This window comes from Abrus precatorius, unplaced genomic scaffold (genome assembly GCF_003935025.1).
Source record: "Abrus precatorius isolate BTA unplaced genomic scaffold, Abrus_2018 Scaffold3, whole genome shotgun sequence".
Lineage (NCBI taxonomy): Eukaryota > Viridiplantae > Streptophyta > Magnoliopsida > Fabales > Fabaceae > Abrus > Abrus precatorius.
This window is the reverse complement of record NW_020874373.1, coordinates 8,707,786-8,726,709: the sequence shown is the minus strand read 5'-3', so window position 1 is coordinate 8,726,709 and position 18,924 is coordinate 8,707,786. Positions and strand designations below refer to the sequence as shown.

General features: G+C 31.6%; 2 protein-coding genes across 5 annotated transcripts; both read right to left on the bottom strand.

Moving 5' to 3' along the window:
• Positions 1-3,667: 3,667 nt before the first annotated feature.
• LOC113863412 (tRNA (guanine-N(7)-)-methyltransferase non-catalytic subunit wdr4) lies at positions 3,668-6,453 on the bottom strand. The gene is made up of 10 exons (XM_027496981.1): positions 6,268-6,453; positions 6,017-6,184; positions 5,766-5,931; positions 5,606-5,662; positions 5,448-5,518; positions 5,084-5,162; positions 4,928-4,987; positions 4,621-4,724; positions 4,470-4,530; positions 3,668-4,249 (listed from the first exon to the last, which is right to left on the bottom strand). The coding sequence occupies exons 1-10, from the start codon at positions 6,381-6,383 to the stop codon at positions 3,878-3,880; spliced, it is 1,254 nt and encodes a 417-aa protein (XP_027352782.1). The 5' UTR covers positions 6,384-6,453; the 3' UTR covers positions 3,668-3,877.
• Positions 6,454-8,815: 2,362 nt separating this feature from the next.
• Positions 8,816-12,901, bottom strand: LOC113861443 (F-box/kelch-repeat protein SKIP30-like). 4 transcript variants are annotated; one of them, XM_027494251.1, is made up of 3 exons: positions 12,448-12,705; positions 12,133-12,217; positions 8,816-10,143 (listed from the first exon to the last, which is right to left on the bottom strand). In XM_027494251.1, the coding sequence occupies exon 3, from the start codon at positions 10,065-10,067 to the stop codon at positions 9,030-9,032; it is 1,038 nt and encodes a 345-aa protein (XP_027350052.1). In that variant the 5' UTR covers positions 10,068-10,143; positions 12,133-12,217; positions 12,448-12,705; the 3' UTR covers positions 8,816-9,029. The 4 variants fall into 4 exon arrangements, with proteins under 4 accessions (XP_027350052.1, XP_027350055.1, XP_027350054.1 ...); XM_027494254.1 differs by lacking the exons at positions 12,133-12,217; positions 12,448-12,705 and adding an exon at positions 12,804-12,901; XM_027494253.1 differs by lacking the exon at positions 12,133-12,217 and having other exon boundaries at positions 12,448-12,778.
• Positions 12,902-18,924: the final 6,023 nt, after the last annotated feature.

Genomic DNA, 18,924 nt, shown 5'->3' with positions numbered 1-18,924 from the left:
ATACTATATATATATATACATATATAGTTATATATATATATATATATATATATATAAATAATTCTTGAAATTATACTATAAAAAAATATATGGTTTAACTAAATGTTAAAAAATTTTAACCATTAGTTTATAATTAAGAAATAGTACAAAATATTTAATAAAAAATAATTATTTTAAAAACCATTATATTTTTAAATTTTATTTTTAAATTTATTTATTTTTATCACATTACTAAGTATATCTATATACGGTAAAAATTATAAGTTATAAATAAATAAATTCAAGAGTAATTTGAAAACTGAATTTTAAATTTTTTTGAATTCTTTTCAGTGTGTTGTTAAATTTAATGTCAAAATTAACGTCGTAAAGCAAAATTAGATAAGAATAGTAGAATAATGATAGAACAGAAACCATGTAACAATATTAATCAAAATGTAATTTACAGAAACATATTAAACAACAAACTGGAAACTAAAAGCAAAAAAAGTAAATTGCAGAAATATAAATTTGCAGAAAGATAATGTGCGACTCCTAGTAACAATGAACAATGAACAACAACTACCATGAGTCTCTAATAGCTAGTGTCTGGCTCGGTGCATAATTTCAGCATACAGAGATTTTTAGGTTCAGTATCTAGGTACAAAAAGTCGTCTTCGGTGATGTAAAGCTTTGTAATATTTATAGGCAAATGAACCACCCCCGATCTCTTTTTTTCGCGGACACTTCTTAGCAGTTATTTTCCATACATACTTGTTTTCAACTACTACTGCCCATCATTATCCACAATTGCATATAATCGTACTGTCGGTTGAGGCTTCTTCCATAACTGCTATCGCTCATGATCTTTCTTCGTGTCTTTAACCTTCCACTGATGGTAGTTGTTGATAACTGCTTTGAGCCTTATAACTCTTTTGATATCACTTTTTGAGCTTTATCATGTCTCTTGTGAACTTATAATATTTTTTCTTAAATTCTTATTTTTCAAGCAATTTCTGAGGAAAATCTATGAACTCATTTAGTCTTATGGACTTAGAATAATTTCTCCATCAATTTCTACTTTTTGACCAATTTTGGAAGAAATCTGAGTCTCATGGACTTCGAATATTTTCCTTGTCATTTCCTATCTTTCGAGCAATTTTGAAGGAAATCTGAAAGCTCATTCAGTCTCGTAGAATTAAAATAATTTTTTCATCAATTCTTGTTTTTTGAGTAATTCTTAGGGAAGTCTGGGATCTCACTCAATTTTGTAGACTTAGTATTTTCCCCGTCAGTTCTTGTTTTTTACTAATTCTAGATGTCATGATTTGAAAATCCTCAAAAACTTTTCGAAAAGACCTTTAGTCTTATGGACTTAGAATATTTTTCTTTTCAGTCCTATCTTTCAACCAGTTTTGGTTATTTTCAGTTCAGGGATTAGAAAAATCCTTATAAACTCCTTAAAAAAGTTTTTTGTGGATTTAGAATAATTTTTTTGTCAGTCCTATTTTTTAACTAGTTTTAAGCCTTTCTGTTAGAACTGTTTGAACTATAACCTTCTTGAAAAGACTTTTGCAATTCTCTAAATTTTCTTGAAAGGTAGATCTCCCAACAGAATTTTAAAACTTAAATAATTTTACAAGTCTATGTGAAAGTGTGAAAGCTTAAGTTCCTTTGATTTGTAGTCAAAGGTTATGTCCACCCTATTAAACTTTGAGATATTTTTTTCTTAAAAGAACATAATCTATATTCTACCACAAAAATCTGGTAGAAAATTTTATAATTTAAATTTTTTTTTATCCCAAACAATATCTCTCTTTTTTTTTCTTCACCTATTTAACACTCAAAAAGTGAGTGTTTTAAGAAAATTACATTTTAAAATTTTTCTTTATATATATATATATATATAATTTCAGAGGAGGAGACGACGATGGATTAAAGATGAAGTAAAGTTAATAGAGTTAAAAAATATCTTTGAAATTATGAATTTTGTACGACTGTAATGGTTACATCATTTGCATGATAAACGTTGCTGTACTGTTAATAAATGAGCAATGACCCGTGATGTTCGTACCCCAAATGAATGAATTAATCTCACCGTTGCATATTTACGTTTTGTTATTTTTGTGTATATTAATCTGATAATATAAACCCAACTTTCCATTCTTCAACGCGCACTGTATATCGCGAACGCAAAAAATAATTGTGAAAGATAAGAAATCTCAACCACTCATTCCTTTAAATAATTTGCTTTAAACCGGTGATTTAGATCTCAATATTTGTCTGAATAAAAATATTTCATGTCATGTCACTCTGCTCCCATTCCATATTGTTTTTGCTTTGCGCTTAGTTGTAGAGATTAGAGAGCCACATCGCCATCTACCAAACAATTATTCAATGAAGTAGTTCTCCATCAACAAAACCATTATATCTCAACAGGAATATCTTTTCACAACCCAACAAAATAATTAATATCGGAAGGGTGTACACGGTGGAGTGTTGCTCTTTGAGGCCTATGGTGGTGGTGGTTAATGATTGAGACCCAATTAATAAACCATCCCGTTGCCAATGTTGGCCATGTCGTGAAGACAGTACTCACATCATGTTCTACATATTATATATTGACATTAATTTTTAATAAATCATTAACTTTATCAAATATATCAATCAGTGATTTCATTTTTTTGAGATACACAGATGCATATATCTAAAACTATTATTTTCTCTCTTATTGTAATTACATTGTCAACCTCACATCTCTATCAGTTTAGGGTATCAATGACTGGAATTGCTTGATTGCGCCAGCGGTCATTGATGGCATCAAACCACATCATTTTAATTATTGTTGATTAAATGCTCAAGAGATAATAACATATCTCTCCATTTTAGTATTTTGAAAATTTTACCTCGGAACTGATGGGTAGATAGTATATGATTGCTATTTTGACAGAGGGGCCAAAATGCGTCACAGAAGAAATAATCTTGTTTACCAAACTAAAACTCGTTGACTAGAATAAAAAGAAATTAAGGATGTTAATAGATTAATGTTTTTTAAAATAAATTATAATTATTTCTTTTTTTATTTTAATAACTTAAAGTTTTAATGTTTTAAATTAAGTCATTATAAATATAAATTCAATTTAGATTAGTTTTATTTTTTAAAAAACCATCTGTATTGTAATTTATTTTGGATGCACCTCGTTTTAAAATAGAAGATTCATTTACTGCACGAGTTCCGCCATTGGAGTAAACTTCTACAACAAACAAAAAAGAAGTAAACTCATTAATAAACCAACTACGTCCTTCACAATAAGTCGTCTAATATACATCGTCCACACTAGGTGCATATTTGGCTTAGCCTATAGTTTTTAAAACTTTTTTTAGAACTATTTTCATGCATGAATCATTTTTCAATAATTTTTAAAAAATAATTATGAACTGCTTTAAACACATAATAAGCTAATTTAGACACTGGTTCCGCTGAGACATCTATAGAGAATCCAATGCTTGCATGCTTTTGAGCTAAATGCAGGTATGAGAAAGTATTCTCAGTCTATATAACTTGAGCAGACCCCGAATATTAACAAGCAGTTGTCTCGTGGACCCAATTTGTCTCAATTTACCAGACTAATTAGAAGGGGTTGGATATTCGTTAATGTAATTTTACTAACCTGCACTCCAACTCCATGAACTACAGTTACAAGATGTTGCGGATAAATTAAAAATGCGTCCACAAAATTGATGGCACTCTGGTTTTAATATTTTCAGATGCACAGTTTATCAGAAAAACAAATAAAATGGGTAACAGAGTCAAGAATAGTCGTAGGGAACTTTGGGATCAAGGAAACCAATCTAAACTGCTACATATATATCAATAAAAACAAAATAAATAAATACATTGCTAGCCCTTGAGTTTTCTATCATTTCTGGTCTTCTTCCTAGTTTCTCTATTTTCTGCAGGGTATTGTTTTTTTATTAATAGGTTGCACATTGCTGTTTTGACGGCTTCTGCTGCCGCTAAAAATGCATTGTCATCAATGGATGCAGTTCCTTGCAACGTTTCTAGCAGCTTTTCTCCCCCAGGTATGTTATCATCTCCCAGAACAACTGACTCTTGCTCAACATCAATCCCAGAAATTACTCGGACACGAGCCAAAGATGGGCAATTGCAACCAGGTAAACTAGAGACACCAGTAACCATCCACAATTTTGCTGTGGAGAGGCTGCTCCCCAAGCAGGTGGGGACAAAGGCCTCTCCTACAACAGAGACCACCTGCAGTGTTCCCGTCATTTTAAATGCCAGCCTTTAAAAACACTTACTTTCCACCCTATTGTTTAGCAGTTAGCTTTTCTTTCATAATGACAACGCACAAGTAGAAATCTAACTTCAAACATGAAAAATAGATATCAAGAGATTAAACAGACTCTAACTAAATATGACAGTAACCATGCAAGTCAATGGTCATCTCAAGCAGCTGTTATCAATCCATTACCTTGGCAACAGAGAGAGTTTGTGCACGAATATTGCAACTCAACAATACTATTCCTCGCAAGCTACAGTGATATAAAATAAAACTTGTTAGTAAAAACCAACACAATTCTCCTGCAGAGAAATATGACAGATTGCTGCAGTGAGAGACTTGCCTCTGAATGGCCACTGCAACAAGTAAACCATCCAGGATGGTGCATATATCAGTAACAGCATGGCTATGCTCCTCTGCTTTGCCATTAGACTCTAAAAATCCTGCCTTTGGAAACAGAGGATGAAGAACAAGAAAGTTAAAGCCAAGTGTAACTGCAAGAAGAGACAAGAATCACTAGAATTTTCTTAATTTACATTAACAAGAATTGACTAATCCACTAATCTTGTAATAATTTTCAAAATTCTTTCATATTGAAGTGAAGGGGAAAAAATTATACAACTCTGAGCTACTGATAAATATCAAAATACCTTAATTGCAATCTCACATGTATCTAGAAGAGCTCCAGAGGTGATATCCCATAACCGAACCTGCAGAAAGCAATTCACATTACTTTCATTTAAAAGAGAATTATAAAGAAAACAAAAAGGAAGTCTGAATCCTGAAAGGTTAAATGAATTACTGACAGTAGAATCCCCGCTGCCAGAGAGAAGAAGGCCTTGAGGGCATTCCAGAGCCTGAACGAAGGCAAGACAGGAAACAAACCTGCAAATAGATACATGTCAGAATCTGGAAGCCTGGAAGACCACTTTTATTTAGCAAAAAACATGTCAGCTTATCATTTGTTTAGGAAGAAAGTACAACTAGAAAAAGAATCCCACTTAAAATATCTTGAATTGTAAAATTCATATTTGACGATCTCAATAATTTGAGATGGATCATACCAGAAAGGGCATAAGGAGCACTCGGTATCCGTAATCACAAAAGGTTGCAATGGTTATTCATCGAAAGTCACCAACTATGAGATTAATTAATAGAGACAACACTTACTCGGTATGACCAAGACAGAAACTTTGTATCTGGTGAGCTCCATTTAACGGCTTGTTGGGAAAATTAGTAACCTGTGATATAAATACAGTTATTTACAGAGGCCAAAAATGAGCCATAATACACAGTGCAGTTCGGGCGAGGACAAAAAGTTAGCATACACGAATTTTGAAATCACGATCAGCACTTAAAATAAAACGACCATCGGGGGAAAATTCCTGCAGAAAATAAGCATGCAATAACAATCAAATGCAATTCAAGTTAAATAAGATAATAAACAAAAGAAAAGAAGCAAAATGAACGAAATGTGAAGTGACTAACCAAGCTAGTGATGATACTGCAATAGTGAGAAAGAAGTGGAGTTGGTTTCTTATCACGCGACGGTGAATCGAGGTCAACAACCCACACAAGGCCGAATTTGTCAGCGAAGCAAACGAAGGTTCCATCATTGCTAATGGCAACTGCAGTGACTCTCTTTTCGGATAACCTATTGAATGAATTGAAGAAATTACTGAATTGAATGAATGCACGTGACACAACGCAAAACGTGAGTGAGTGAGAGAAGTTATTACACGGTAGAAATGCAACGCCATGATTGCGGTGACCAAATCTTGAGGGTTTTATCGTCACCGGCTGATACGAAGAGTTTTCCTTTTGCACCGAAACGAATGGCTCTAATGTTATCCTTATGGAAAGGATCACCGCCAGAGTCATCTACTAAAGAAGCTGCACAACCATCACTGTGGTGGGGTAGGAAGGTTTGACACCATCAGCTTATGTATAAGTAACTGAAATTGAGATGAATTTGAGAGGAAACGCTTACAGAAGGTCGAAGACACGGAGGTCCGGTCCAACCGCCACGGCAACGGAGCATTCCTCCGGGTGAACGGCGATGAGAGCCGGAGCCACTTCAACTTCCTTCTTCGATTCCGTTTCCATGTCACGTTCCACGTTTTCGAAACTAACCCTCAGGTTTAGGGTTTGGCGCTTCTCCGCCCCAGATATTGGGCTTTCTACTCTCTCTACGGTCCGTTTCGCCAAAGTCTACAAATTCAAATGAACAGGGAAAAAAAAAAAACTTTGACAAAAAAGAAGAAGAAGAATGAACTAAAATACAAAATCAATTATTATTTTGATATTTTATTTTTTTATTTTGTTAGAGAATTTCAATTTAAATTTTAGTATTTAATCTTATTAACACATTCGTTTCAATTTTAATGAACTTCACAATATATATAAGAAAATGTGTACAAGTTATTGTATGAAAAATATATCTTGATATATATATTTGTGTTTACGGTGAAAATGACAGTTTTGTAAACAAATAATCCAAGAACAATATGGGGACTGGATTAAGTTCTCTTTGGGTTCTTTTAAGTGTGTTGTTAATGTGATGCTCAAATTAACGGCGTAAAAAGAATATTAAGCAATAATAGAGAAGAGTAAACGTGCAGAATTGAATCAAACATAGAGGTTCTTTACAGAAAAGTTCAAAATAGGAAACAAATTGCAAAAATAAAATAAGCAACAATCTGGAATTAAAATACAGAAAGGTAAATGTGCAGGAATGTAAAGGTGCGTGAATGTAAACGTACGACTCCTCACAACAGCGGACAGCGGTCACCGTGAGTCTTCTTGTAGCTGGTGTTTGGTGCGGTGCAGGATTTCAGCGTGCAGAGAGTTTTAGGTGCAGTGTCTGGATGTAAAAAGTCTTCTTTCGTAAAATGACACTTTGGGATATTTATAGGCAGGAGATCACCACTGTTCTCCTCCTTTTGCAGGCACTTCTTAGTAACTGCCTTCAACTGTTATGTCCATTATCCACGATTGCTTGTGATCGTGCTGTCGATGACTGCTGGTAACCGTTATCACCCACGATCTTTTCTTTGCATAGTTGAACCTTTGCCCAATGTTAGTAACTGCTTTTGAACTTAACCTTTCAAGTCAATTTTTCATCTTTCAAGTTGTTCTGGGAGGGTCTTAGGAGGCTTATTTAGTTTATGACCTTAGAATAATTTCTCATTGCCTTCTCTTTTCGATTAATTCTAGGGTTTTGAGAGCTTGTCTTGATCTCGTGGACTTAGAATATTTTCTTTACTCATTCCTATTTTTCGAGAAATTCTAGAGGGAATCTGGAGCTCAACCAAGTTTGTAGACTTAGAATATTTCCTGACCATTTCCTGTTTTTCGAGCAATTTTGGGAGTCAGATACTTGGAAACTCCTCAAAACTCCTCGAAAAGGTCATCAGTTTTGTGGACTTAGAATATTTTCTGACCATTTCCTGTTTTTCGAGCAGTTTTGGGTATCAGAGACTTGGAAATCCCTCAGAACTCCTCGAAAAGGGCAGTTTTAGAGAAAAATCAATGAAGTGACAAAAACCTCTAAAATAGCTCGAAATGTGTCCTTTTTGTTATGAAATAAAAAAGTCTTGACCAACTTTCCAATACTTCTTAAGTTTAGACCTATTTTTAGACTCTTTCCTGACCCTTAAAATTTTATTGAAATATAGCTTCCTTCAACATGGTTTTTTAACTTAGAAATTTTTTTAAATGCTTATTTGTTAACATAATAGTAGTGAACCATTATTGTCATCCATTTTAATAACATTTTTTGTTACCAGTAATGATTTTAAAACCGGACTGATCATTATAGAATATCAATTTGGATGAAATTTTCTACGAACTGAAATACGTCCAGAACGAATGTAGGAAAAAAAACATGAAAAATCTTCCAGGTCAAGCAACCAAAGACACGAGCATCCTAACCCAAGCGCATACGCCCAAAAAAAGTGCACTATCAAAACACTTAAACTCTAACTAGAGAGAGACCTGGATGGGGGAATGCAACGCAAAGCCCATCTCATAGCTAATTTTATTGCTATAACATAACTAGAAAAGCAACCTGTACAAGCACGGGTTAAATTAAAGAATACTTCAAAGGTAAATTCTAAAAATATAATTATTAATTCAGAAATTAACAGCCAAAATTTTAACAACTTCAAAGTTTATTATAAACGTACTTGTATCTTATTATAATATCAATTATTGATATTTTACTTAACTATTATAGATATACTTTACCGTCAAATGTGTATCTCTTCATTTGAAGTACAAAATTAGAAAAATCAAATTTCAGTGTGAAACAAAAGAAAGCTGCGAGTATTTATTTTGGACAGTTCTATATCTATATTAATGCTAGATTAAGATCACGAGACTACGAACTTCGACGACCATTGCCCCCCTCAGCTATCTTCGCAAGAGCAAAAAGAAAATAAAAGGGGGAACAGCTACATGAAGTTGATTTTTCCCGTACGTCCTTTATCTGAAAATTGGTAAATTTTGAGGAGGGAATAGCACCTATTTGTGGCCTGGTTAATGGTGGTCCTTTACTATTTTGCTACGAACAGAACAGACACAGAAGCTAATACCTCGTTACCACATGTGATCAATATAAAAACAAAAGACAAATATTATGGCTTGCATACAAAACAGAGAAGCCATTGAACAACTGATTCTTTGTCTAGTTGAAGGGATCCAAATAATCCCCATGATCACAAATTACACGAGCGCCTAGAAAGCAAAGGCCTAAATTCTAAGCGGCGTACAACCAAGAATAGTACCACGACACCTTGTCATTGGAGCTGCCTGGCGCCATGTTGGTCTCTCGCTCCCAAGAGTGAGAACATCAACATCAGATAATGGCTTAATGTCCCAATTCCATCTATCAGGGCCAATAAAGCCTCCAATCACGTATAACTCATCACCTAGTCCAATCATCGCAAATCCAATTCTCCTTCGAAACTCTGATGCTGAACCTACAAACTTTCTTGCTTCTTTGTCTTGCTTGATGATAAATCCATGGCTCATCACATAAAGTGCATCCTGGACAACTGCCATTGGACCTTGGAGCCACGCACATTCCTCAACGATCCACCCAGGCCCTGCGTTGTCTAAAACTTGCACTGTTGACATATCCTTGTGCAGTACATGCACCTTTCCACCAATCACTACTCCTGAACAGGCTGAATTATGAGTGCGATGAAGATCAGGCATTGGAATCCAAACATCCTTCTCAGGATCATACACTTCTGCTTGAGATATTGATTTTCTGCAGCTAGTGAAGCCCCCAGCAACAACAATTTTCCCATTTAAAACACAGCATGCAAACATAGAACGGGGAACTAGCATTGAAGCCCGAGGGGCCCACTGTCTGACTACAGGGTCATAGGACCAAACTTCATCCGTTGCAAAACAACCATCTTGGTCCCCAGTCAAAGGATCAACAGCATCACTTCCACCACCAATCACAAACAACTTTCCAGCAGTGGAAACTGCACCAAAGTGAGAAAGGTGCCTGATCTTTGAGGGAAGAACAGGAAGTGTGATCCAGAGATCTCGCATAGGGTCATACAGCTGCCATAGGTTCTCTGGATCAAAAGCACAGACACATAACAGATCTTCAGTTGAACCAACCTCCTGCCGAGCTTTAAATAATTCAGGGCTACGAATAGCTGCTTGCCAAGAACGAGACACAAGCTCTAACTTTGGGTGGAGGTAGAAGGGAACCCGTGCAAGGCACCTAATTGCAACAGCATCAGGAAGTCCTTCAATCAGTCCAGACATTACGAATTTACAACTACTATTTCATATATTTCTGATAACTCTCCGCCAATGAGTTTCTGCTATATAGAAGGTGCACCTGCAATCACAATATTTATCCAATAAGGTATGCCAACATTGTGATACTTCAGAAATTCAAAGTCAATGTTAGAAGCAGTACTAATTTGAAATACATGGTCGCTAGGATGGCACATATAAAGTTGGCACGAAAAATTGTTGTCTACAAAACATGTTAGATTTTCTTTGCAACATCAGCAAGAATAACAACAAAAGAAGTGAAGTTGAATATAATTTTGACAATATTGGATCCCTTTATGAGTGATTTTGTTATTTAACTTCTATGATTCAGAACTTGAGAAACTAACAAAAATATTAGGGAATATAGGAATCAGATGTAAAAAAATATATTCAATTTTATTTCTATTCATCATGATGGTAAATATGGTAAATAGAAACTAGTACGTCATACATAGAGACACATACTGACCCATAGGATTTCAAACCAGTGGTCCCTCCCTCTACCTAATGGTAGAAGTCATGTTGACAATGCAGACACTAGCACATAATAGTTTCTTTCATAAGTCAACCAAAGACAAGCTGATTGTTGAAGATGAAGCCAAAAGTGCCTTCTGAACAATCTCACATTTTCACCCACATAGCCCCAGCGATTGTCCCATGTTCTCTACATCATGAGTTTGCATTTAATCTACCTTCTCCATCCCATTGCAAAATTGAGACTGCATATTACCTATAGAAAGTCTACAGCTTTCAACCTCACCCCCTCTGAAAACTTAAATCAACCACTAGAATTAATTGCTTGATTGCTCTCATAAAACTATAACTACTCACACAAACCATGCCTGGTTATCAAAGTTTAACTCAAATAGACACACCTACAATTATGGACCTTGGCTCATCTTACTCTATAGACTATATGGCAGGATAAAAATAAGGATTTATAAAGGACACAGGAAGCACAAGAGTGCAACTCAGTATTTGTTGATTCCACGTATAAAGGACACAAGAAGGAAAAGGGATTACCTTCAAATAAATTTGCCCATCCCTTCACTCAACACATTCTCAAGTTTTACTATCAAAACCAATTTTCAATATAAGTACAGGAATTGTAGAATTCAATAGATGTTATCATGGTTAATCAACCAGCAGAACCTATTTCTCAAATCATGCCCAAATACAGACTTGCACTTTTAATGTTTTACATATTTCTCTTTGTTTACAGCGGGGGATTGCCTCTTGACATATGTGAGGCCTTGGATGAGTTATAAGTTATAAACATAATAAAGCAGCTGCATTCCATGCCTGGACCTTTTATTAAAAGTTACGTGGAACTTCCCTATGTTTTAACTTTAGCTTTTCACAGCTCTGTTGCATGATTTCAAAACTATAGCAAAATGCATACTGAAGAGTTATTAAATAGTAAACTCCCAAACTAAATGTCCAGTCCCGATTGTAGGGCAACAAAAAGCACAAGCTAGTTCAAAATTAGTCAATGAAATAACAATATCAGAGACACCTAATTCATCGAAATTGTAAAAGGTTCATGCACTGGACTCCTTTTCTTATCAAGCACAAATAGAGCAAAATGCTTCTTTGTCATTTGAGAAAACCATGAACGACTTATATTGAACCTTTGAACGTAGATGTTCCCAAGCAAAAACAAAGGTAAAAGCAATATTGATCTGTCAAAGGACAAATAAATTCCATTTCCAATTACATACTACAGCAAACCTATGTAAAAGAGCTACATGAAAAAACAATACCCATGGCAGGGAGAACCCAAAGCATCACCAATAAAAAACAAAGAATGCAAAGGGAAGCAAAAAAAAATGACCATCTTTTGAACAAAATGCGATGCAATGCTTTCATAATAGGTTCAACATGGATTAATAACCGAAGAACAATACAAGCTCCGAAATTCAGTGAATGATCTCACAGCAATGAACTGAAATTTCCAGAAAATGTCTTGACTACAAAAAGGCCCTACTCAGTTCAACGAAGAATTATGTAACGAACAAGGTTAAACGGGAAAAACAAAGAGACTCGTAACCAGTGACGTTGTTTTGGATTCACGAACCACTTAACGCACAAGACAACAGAACATAGCTCTCAAAATTCAAATTGGGATTCCAGCCCTAAAATTTTTCAGCACCGGAAAGAAAAAAGAAAAAAACGAAATAGCAGTGTATCAAGTACGAGAATGGTGACAGAGTCGTAAAGTGGAAATTGGAGATGACAGAGCAAATGGTACCGGATCAACTCGAAATAGAACCAAAATTAACGCAAATTAAGCACCATCCCTCGCTCAAGATTCCAATTATAAAAATCAAGGGTAGCAGAGAGATACAGGAGAAGGTGGATTTACCTGGAAGCGAAGAAGAAATGGAATCGAAGAGATTGTGGAAGGGCGAGAAAGAAAAGGAAAGGAATTGGGTAAGGAAAGGTCACGCTGAAGGGTGAATGTGAATGCGAATGTGAAGGAATGCTGGGCGTTTGTGTTTGCGTTGCGTTACTTGCTCTCCCCTAAGGTTTTGTTGTTTCGAAAAATGCAAACCCAATATGTTATTGGTATCTATTTCTGAAGATTAGGTTAGAGTTTGATTCATGAAAATTGAAAATAATAATAAGAATAACTCTTAATGTAAATCCTATATAAATAAAGTAAAGGGCTTAATTCAAATTGGTTTGGCTTGTTCCGTTTAATTTTGGCTTTGCCCTTACTTGCGTTGCGTTGCGTTGCGTTGCGTGCCCCACCTCACTACGGCGAATAGAATACCCTCTCCGCATATTCTAATTCCTTTTCATTTCCCTTCCCGTACACCTTCTGGAATCCCCAGTTTCTTTTTATTTTATTTTAATTTGGCTTATACTTAAGTGCCACTGTTCTCTTTTGTTCTTTTCCGTGCTTCAAATTATCATGTTATATTCCAATTCACGTTAGGTTGACATGCCAATTGCGCGTGGACGAGAAAATTTTACATTAAACAAAAAATAAAGACGACTCCCTAACAACGACATTTTCCCTCAGCAGATGTCTTATCCATAGCTGGCTACGTTCATTACGATATTGACTCTTCATTTCGTACGAACTAGGGAATCAATCTACTTTTTTTTTAAATGAGTTTAGTTTTAATTTATAAATAATTACAAATAGAACACACAAAGTATTATAAAATCCTTTTTATTTTATTTAATTAACTTTATTTATATATTTTTTATAAATGTGTTTAAATAAATGATACAGTACATATTTTTTATATTTTTAAATTATTAAATAAATTTTAAAATAAAATATTTAACTTAAATAATTGAAAAACTATAAAGATCAGATAAAAAGCAATTAGAGTTAGAAGACCAAAATAATAATTAAGTTAAAATGTGCAAACTAAAAGTGTAATTAAATCTAAAAAATATCACACAAATATTTTCTTACTTTTAAAATTTAAATATATAATATTCTATAACTTGTTAATCAATTTTTTTTTCTTTTGCAATGTGCTTTCTAGTCGGTAGTTTTCATTAATCTTAGTAGTCATTATAATTTATCAAGTATTTAAAGAAAAACATTAAGTATCAATTAAATTACGCAAATAAGTTAGGTTTATATTAACCAGTTTAAGTGTGTAAACTTCAAAGTTTACTCAAATAAAAAGGCCTGATTTTTTTTTCTTATAATTTTATTTGCGTACAATTTCGGTCCTTATTAGTTAATTAATTTGTTCTACTTTTAAATTTTAAAAGATCGAGCTCTTAATTAAATTTCTTCTACCTAAAATTCTCGTATTTTAAGTTGCACTTAAAAAAAAACTATAAATCCAGCTGATTAAATTATCTTCTAAACAAAATACACTAATCTAAATATCAAATTTCACAAAAAAATTTAATTTTTTTTTCAAACAACAATATCATATGTTATAAAATATTTTAAATTTTATTAAGTCCGTCCTAAATTTATTATTTTTAATTTTTTAAACAATTATTTTATGTTTCAATTCCATAATATATGTCACCAAAAATTAAATTTAAAAATAAATTTGAGATTTTAAGTAAAAAAAAAAAGTTAACGGAGAAGCCAAGTTTGCATAATTTTAAAATGAAAATAATTCTAAATAGATATTTTAGATTTTATAGGTCAAATAATTTAGTGCTCAAAATTTTAGAATACCTTCCATAGTTCTTAAAAATAATGTCCATCCTTTAGATTAGTAGTTTAAGGCATTTATCATTATTGAACAATGGCAAAAACTAAATTATGATATTAAGTGACAGCTAAGACGGCAATATACACAAAATAATGTCATTAAGGATTTAACTAGGATTAAGTTTGAATTTTGGGTTAATTTTTAACTTGTAATCTTCAATTCTTCTACCACATCTTTTATTATTATTATTATTATTATTATTATTATTATTATTATTATTATTATTATTCATTTTGTTTTTCTTCTTTTTACATTATTGAAGTCAAACTTTCAATGACGTTATTTTGTTTGTGTTAACAATTTTATGTCATTTAATATAATAACTTAGTATTTTGTTACTATTTAATAATGTAATTTTATTTCACTGCTAATTTAATGGATGAATGTTTTTAGAGACTATTAAAGATATTTTTAAATTTATCAAATTAAATTAATGGTCTTAGTTTATTTTCTTGAGATTCAGAATTAGGTTTCAGTATTAACTATAGATTAATTTTTTATTTCATTAAAAATTATTGAAATCTTGGAAAAATATTAATTCCTTAATTTACTTTTGAAATATATAAACGTTGAACCTCAATAAACCCAACTAAATCCATAAAAAAAATCCTTCAGCAATGAAATTTAAAAATCTACCTTCATGTCAAATTCATATGTTAATTTTTTTAATTAAGGTATAGATTACAAGATTAATGGAAAAATCGTCAACTTAATAAAATATCAAGAACAAATAATAAAATCTAAATATCATTAATAAAAACTTAGAAAATCAAGGCACAATCTAAACAAGTAATAAATCAAACTTCATTAATATCTCAGCTGAAGGAAACAAAGAAAAATAAAAGAGAGGTTACTCTCCGTTAATGTTATTTAAACCCTTAAATATTCACGGCAAATAATCCCTTTAATGATTACCATTTGTTACATTTTAACTCAAATGCCCTTTTATTTTAGTGACTTTTTTGCTCTAAGCCAAGACGCTGCTATTTATTATCATATGCATCAGTATTCAACATCATGAAATTGTGATATGATTATCATATGCATAACGCTATAAAGTCAAAACTATAAATTAATACCACGACATCCAAGTGTGCTAGCAGGTGCTAAAGTTAGGTACACAGATTGAGGATTTGATATTCCAAAAATCACTATTGAGTTTTCATAAAATTAACTTTGATGTTCCAGCTCCTCCCATTTCTTTGGCACTAACTTCCCTAAACCTTGAAAGAACAAATTCAAATCACAACATTTACATCATTATTAAAATCATCAACATTAACAAAATAACTAGAAAATAAAAACTTAAAGAATACACTTCCAACATACAAAAGAACTAACGAAAAACATTATTAAAATATATTTTTTAGACTTGAAAAATCATTTTTTAAAAGTCTCAAATGAAAATCGACCAAAATATTTAGATGATCAACTACAAGTATTGACATGGAACATACGTGACTAATTCAAAGAAGATATATGAATTTTATGTGTTTAATTGGGGATAATATGAAGTTTTTATCAAAAATCGAAAAAAAAAAAACATAGTTTTTGTCTTGCAATTATTCAGAATTATACACACATCTATATTTGCTTCCACAAATTCGGTAACTAGGATTTTCTAGTTCTAATATCCTAATAACACTCTAAACTATTTTTAATTTGAAGTCAATATTTGTTGTTAAGAATTTAAGTAATTTTTTTTTTTTTTAAGTTAAGTAATGTCAAACTTTAGAATATAACACAAAAAAAAAATGTACAAAAATAGAAATGAAGATAAAATTGAAATTTTGGTAAGAGGTCAAGTAACTTTAAAATAATTTCAAGGTGTGTTTGTAAAAACTAATAAAAAATTTTTATAACTGTTGGAACTTTTACTTTAAACACAACAAGTATATCAAGTCTGTTGCAAATAATAATCGATAGAGTACTAGAATATATCGTCTTTAGAAAGTAATTCAAAATGTATTAATTGTTAAGATAAAAATTAATTGAGCTTATATACAATAAAATTGATTTATGATTTTTCATAAAATTTTAAGTAACAATTACAATGTAAAACGATAATGTAAAATATAGTAAAATTCAAATTAAAGAAATTAGGATTGAATTTCGTCTATCTTTCTCTCTGTATTCTAGTAATTCAACGATAAATATAGCAACTATCTCCAATGAATTTGATGTAAAATACAAAAATAACATATTTCAATTTCTTAAACTACATTTCTAAGATAATTTCTTAAATGTTGATTTCTCAAACAATTAACAAATTATCCAACATTAAAATCAGGATTTAAAAGCAATCAATAACTTGAAATCTATTCCTAGAGTAACCAGTTATTGAGTAATCTCAATCAAATCTAAATCTAAGTAATACTTTTCCAAATATAACTCAAATATGAGCTCAAGAAACTATCAAATAGATAGATTCAAACATTGACACGAATTGAAATCACCAAATCAATAAAAATGAAGAAGAAATAACTATATTTATATATATTACTGAGAATACATTAAGTTAAAAAATTTACATTCAATCTCATGCAAATTCTAGTTGCTCATTGCAACCATAGGAACAAGAAATGAGATACAAATAAAGTAGAACATTAAAACTTGAGCATTCCTACTCTTTTCCTTTGCTCTGCTTTGCGCTACTCTCTCTCTTCCTAAAATTCAAATGGAACAGTAGTCTCTTTAAAAATATAAAAGTTACTTTTTATATTGATTTGCACGAACTTTTCTCGCTACAGCGAGGAAGTGTCGCTGTAGCAAGACATGAAGATTAAAATTAGATAATTTTGTTTGTCTTTCACTATAATGATATTTCTTGCTACAACGACATAAGAAAATCTCGTTACACATTCTCGCTGTAACAAGAGGAACACAAAATCACCCTCTTCAAACTTAAACATTCTCTTTGCAGCGAGGGTATCTCACTACAACGAGAAACTTCCAACAACTAACTTTTTCTGCAACTTCATGCTTTATATATTCTTTTTTTCTTTGACTTTGAGTGATGTTTCTCCTTTGATTTCAACTACAAAATAGATAAAAAAAAAAGGAATCAAAACACTACAATTCTATTTTTTTTTTCTGAAATATACAAGTAATTGTAAAAGTTTCAAGTTTAAAAAAAATTTAACAAAATAATCTAAATTTTTAACATGAAAAGTGCTCAAGTCACCATCTCAAATCACTTATTTTATATATTTATCAATAACTTATAATTTATGTCAATAAATTTTAGAGTTTTGTTAATCTAGAAATAAGCAGCTAATAATAGTAAAATTTTATTAAAGAAAAAGTATTTATTATATTTTTATAACTTCAATACAATAATCGTATACTTTTATACAATAACCGTGTACTTTTGTTATAAAATTTTTTATTTGTGGATATTTAAATTCAGTTAAGGTTAACAAAACTCTAACTTTTATAATAAAGTTCATGGTATAAATATTTTATGTAATAAAAGCTTTATGAAATTGTTACTCAAACTAGCGTACTCTTGTCCATACAAAATTAACTTTCTATCAAATATTACTATTTAGTATTTACACTTTATTATGTTAGAAATGTACAAGTATCCCTCTCCAAACTTAAGTTACTTTATCTTTGTTAATGTAGCGGTGTTTGTAGGTTTTTAATTTTTACTTTTCTATTCGTTCATTTATTCAATTATGTTAAAACACACCTTATATGCATTAATTTATACATAGAACGAAATACATTTTCTTTGAAAAAAAAAAAAGGTATATAAACGCACCAAAAGTATGTTTAGTGTCCAAATTATAAATGTCGGTCTAATAAAATCAAATGAATTAAAGCAGTTACTTGTGAAAACTTTTCTCAAATTTAAACCTAACTCTTAAGTTTTTTTCTATTTTAATACTCAGTAAAGTATTGCCTTTGGAATCAAATTTCCCAATTTTACATAAGATCTAAACTATAACTTGAACAAATTACAACCCATAGCATCCAGAATTTAGAATTCTCATGTTGTTATATTATATGAGTATCTTGAAAAGAGAAGAACATAATGTTAATTCAATAAAGATCTACAGGACTCAACAATTAAATTTAATAAAAAGTATGTCTTTATCTTTTAAATATAATCACACCATATTATTTAAGAACGTATTAAAATCGCAACACCCTATAATCTCCGGTTTTGTTCATCCCGCTAAACATAATTAGGCATACCTAACTCATTCTAATCTGACCTTTATCTAATGTGACTTGAATATCACGATTTCTAAATTTTGTTACACTAGTGATAACTTGGCTAGAATTGATGAGTCACGGAGCACTCACTAGCCAACACAAATGCGCAGATAATGAAGTGAATAAAGAAATTAGAAACTGATGTATTGCTTAACCTATAAAGATTTTAAAGCATAAGATGAGATCATGACGTTTCGCTCTTTCTTGCTTATCAAATTCAATCACTCCTGTTTCAGTTAATTTCTTATAACCTTCATGATTCACCAACTCTAGGTTCACATTGAAGATTCGGAGTTGTTTCTTTAGATACACTGAGATTTAGTTTACAGTGTGTTAGATCATGATTTTTTTTTGGAACCTTGCGAACTTGAAATTTTCATATATATGATCATATCTAATATCTATTTCATTAAGTG

Coding starts and splice junctions, on each gene's coding strand:
- LOC113863412 (XM_027496981.1), bottom strand. CDS start 6,383: ATGGAAACGGAATCGAAGAAGGAAGTTGAAGTGGCTCCGGCTCTCATC. Junction 6,185..6,267: donor CTCCGTGTCTTCGACCTTCT/GTAAGCGTTTCC, acceptor ACCCCACCACAG/TGATGGTTGTGCAGCTTCTT. Junction 5,663..5,765: donor GCAGTATCATCACTAGCTTG/GTTAGTCACTTC, acceptor TATTTTCTGCAG/GAATTTTCCCCCGATGGTCG.
- LOC113861443 (XM_027494254.1), bottom strand. CDS start 10,067: ATGTCTGGACTGATTGAAGGACTTCCTGATGCTGTTGCAATTAGGTGC.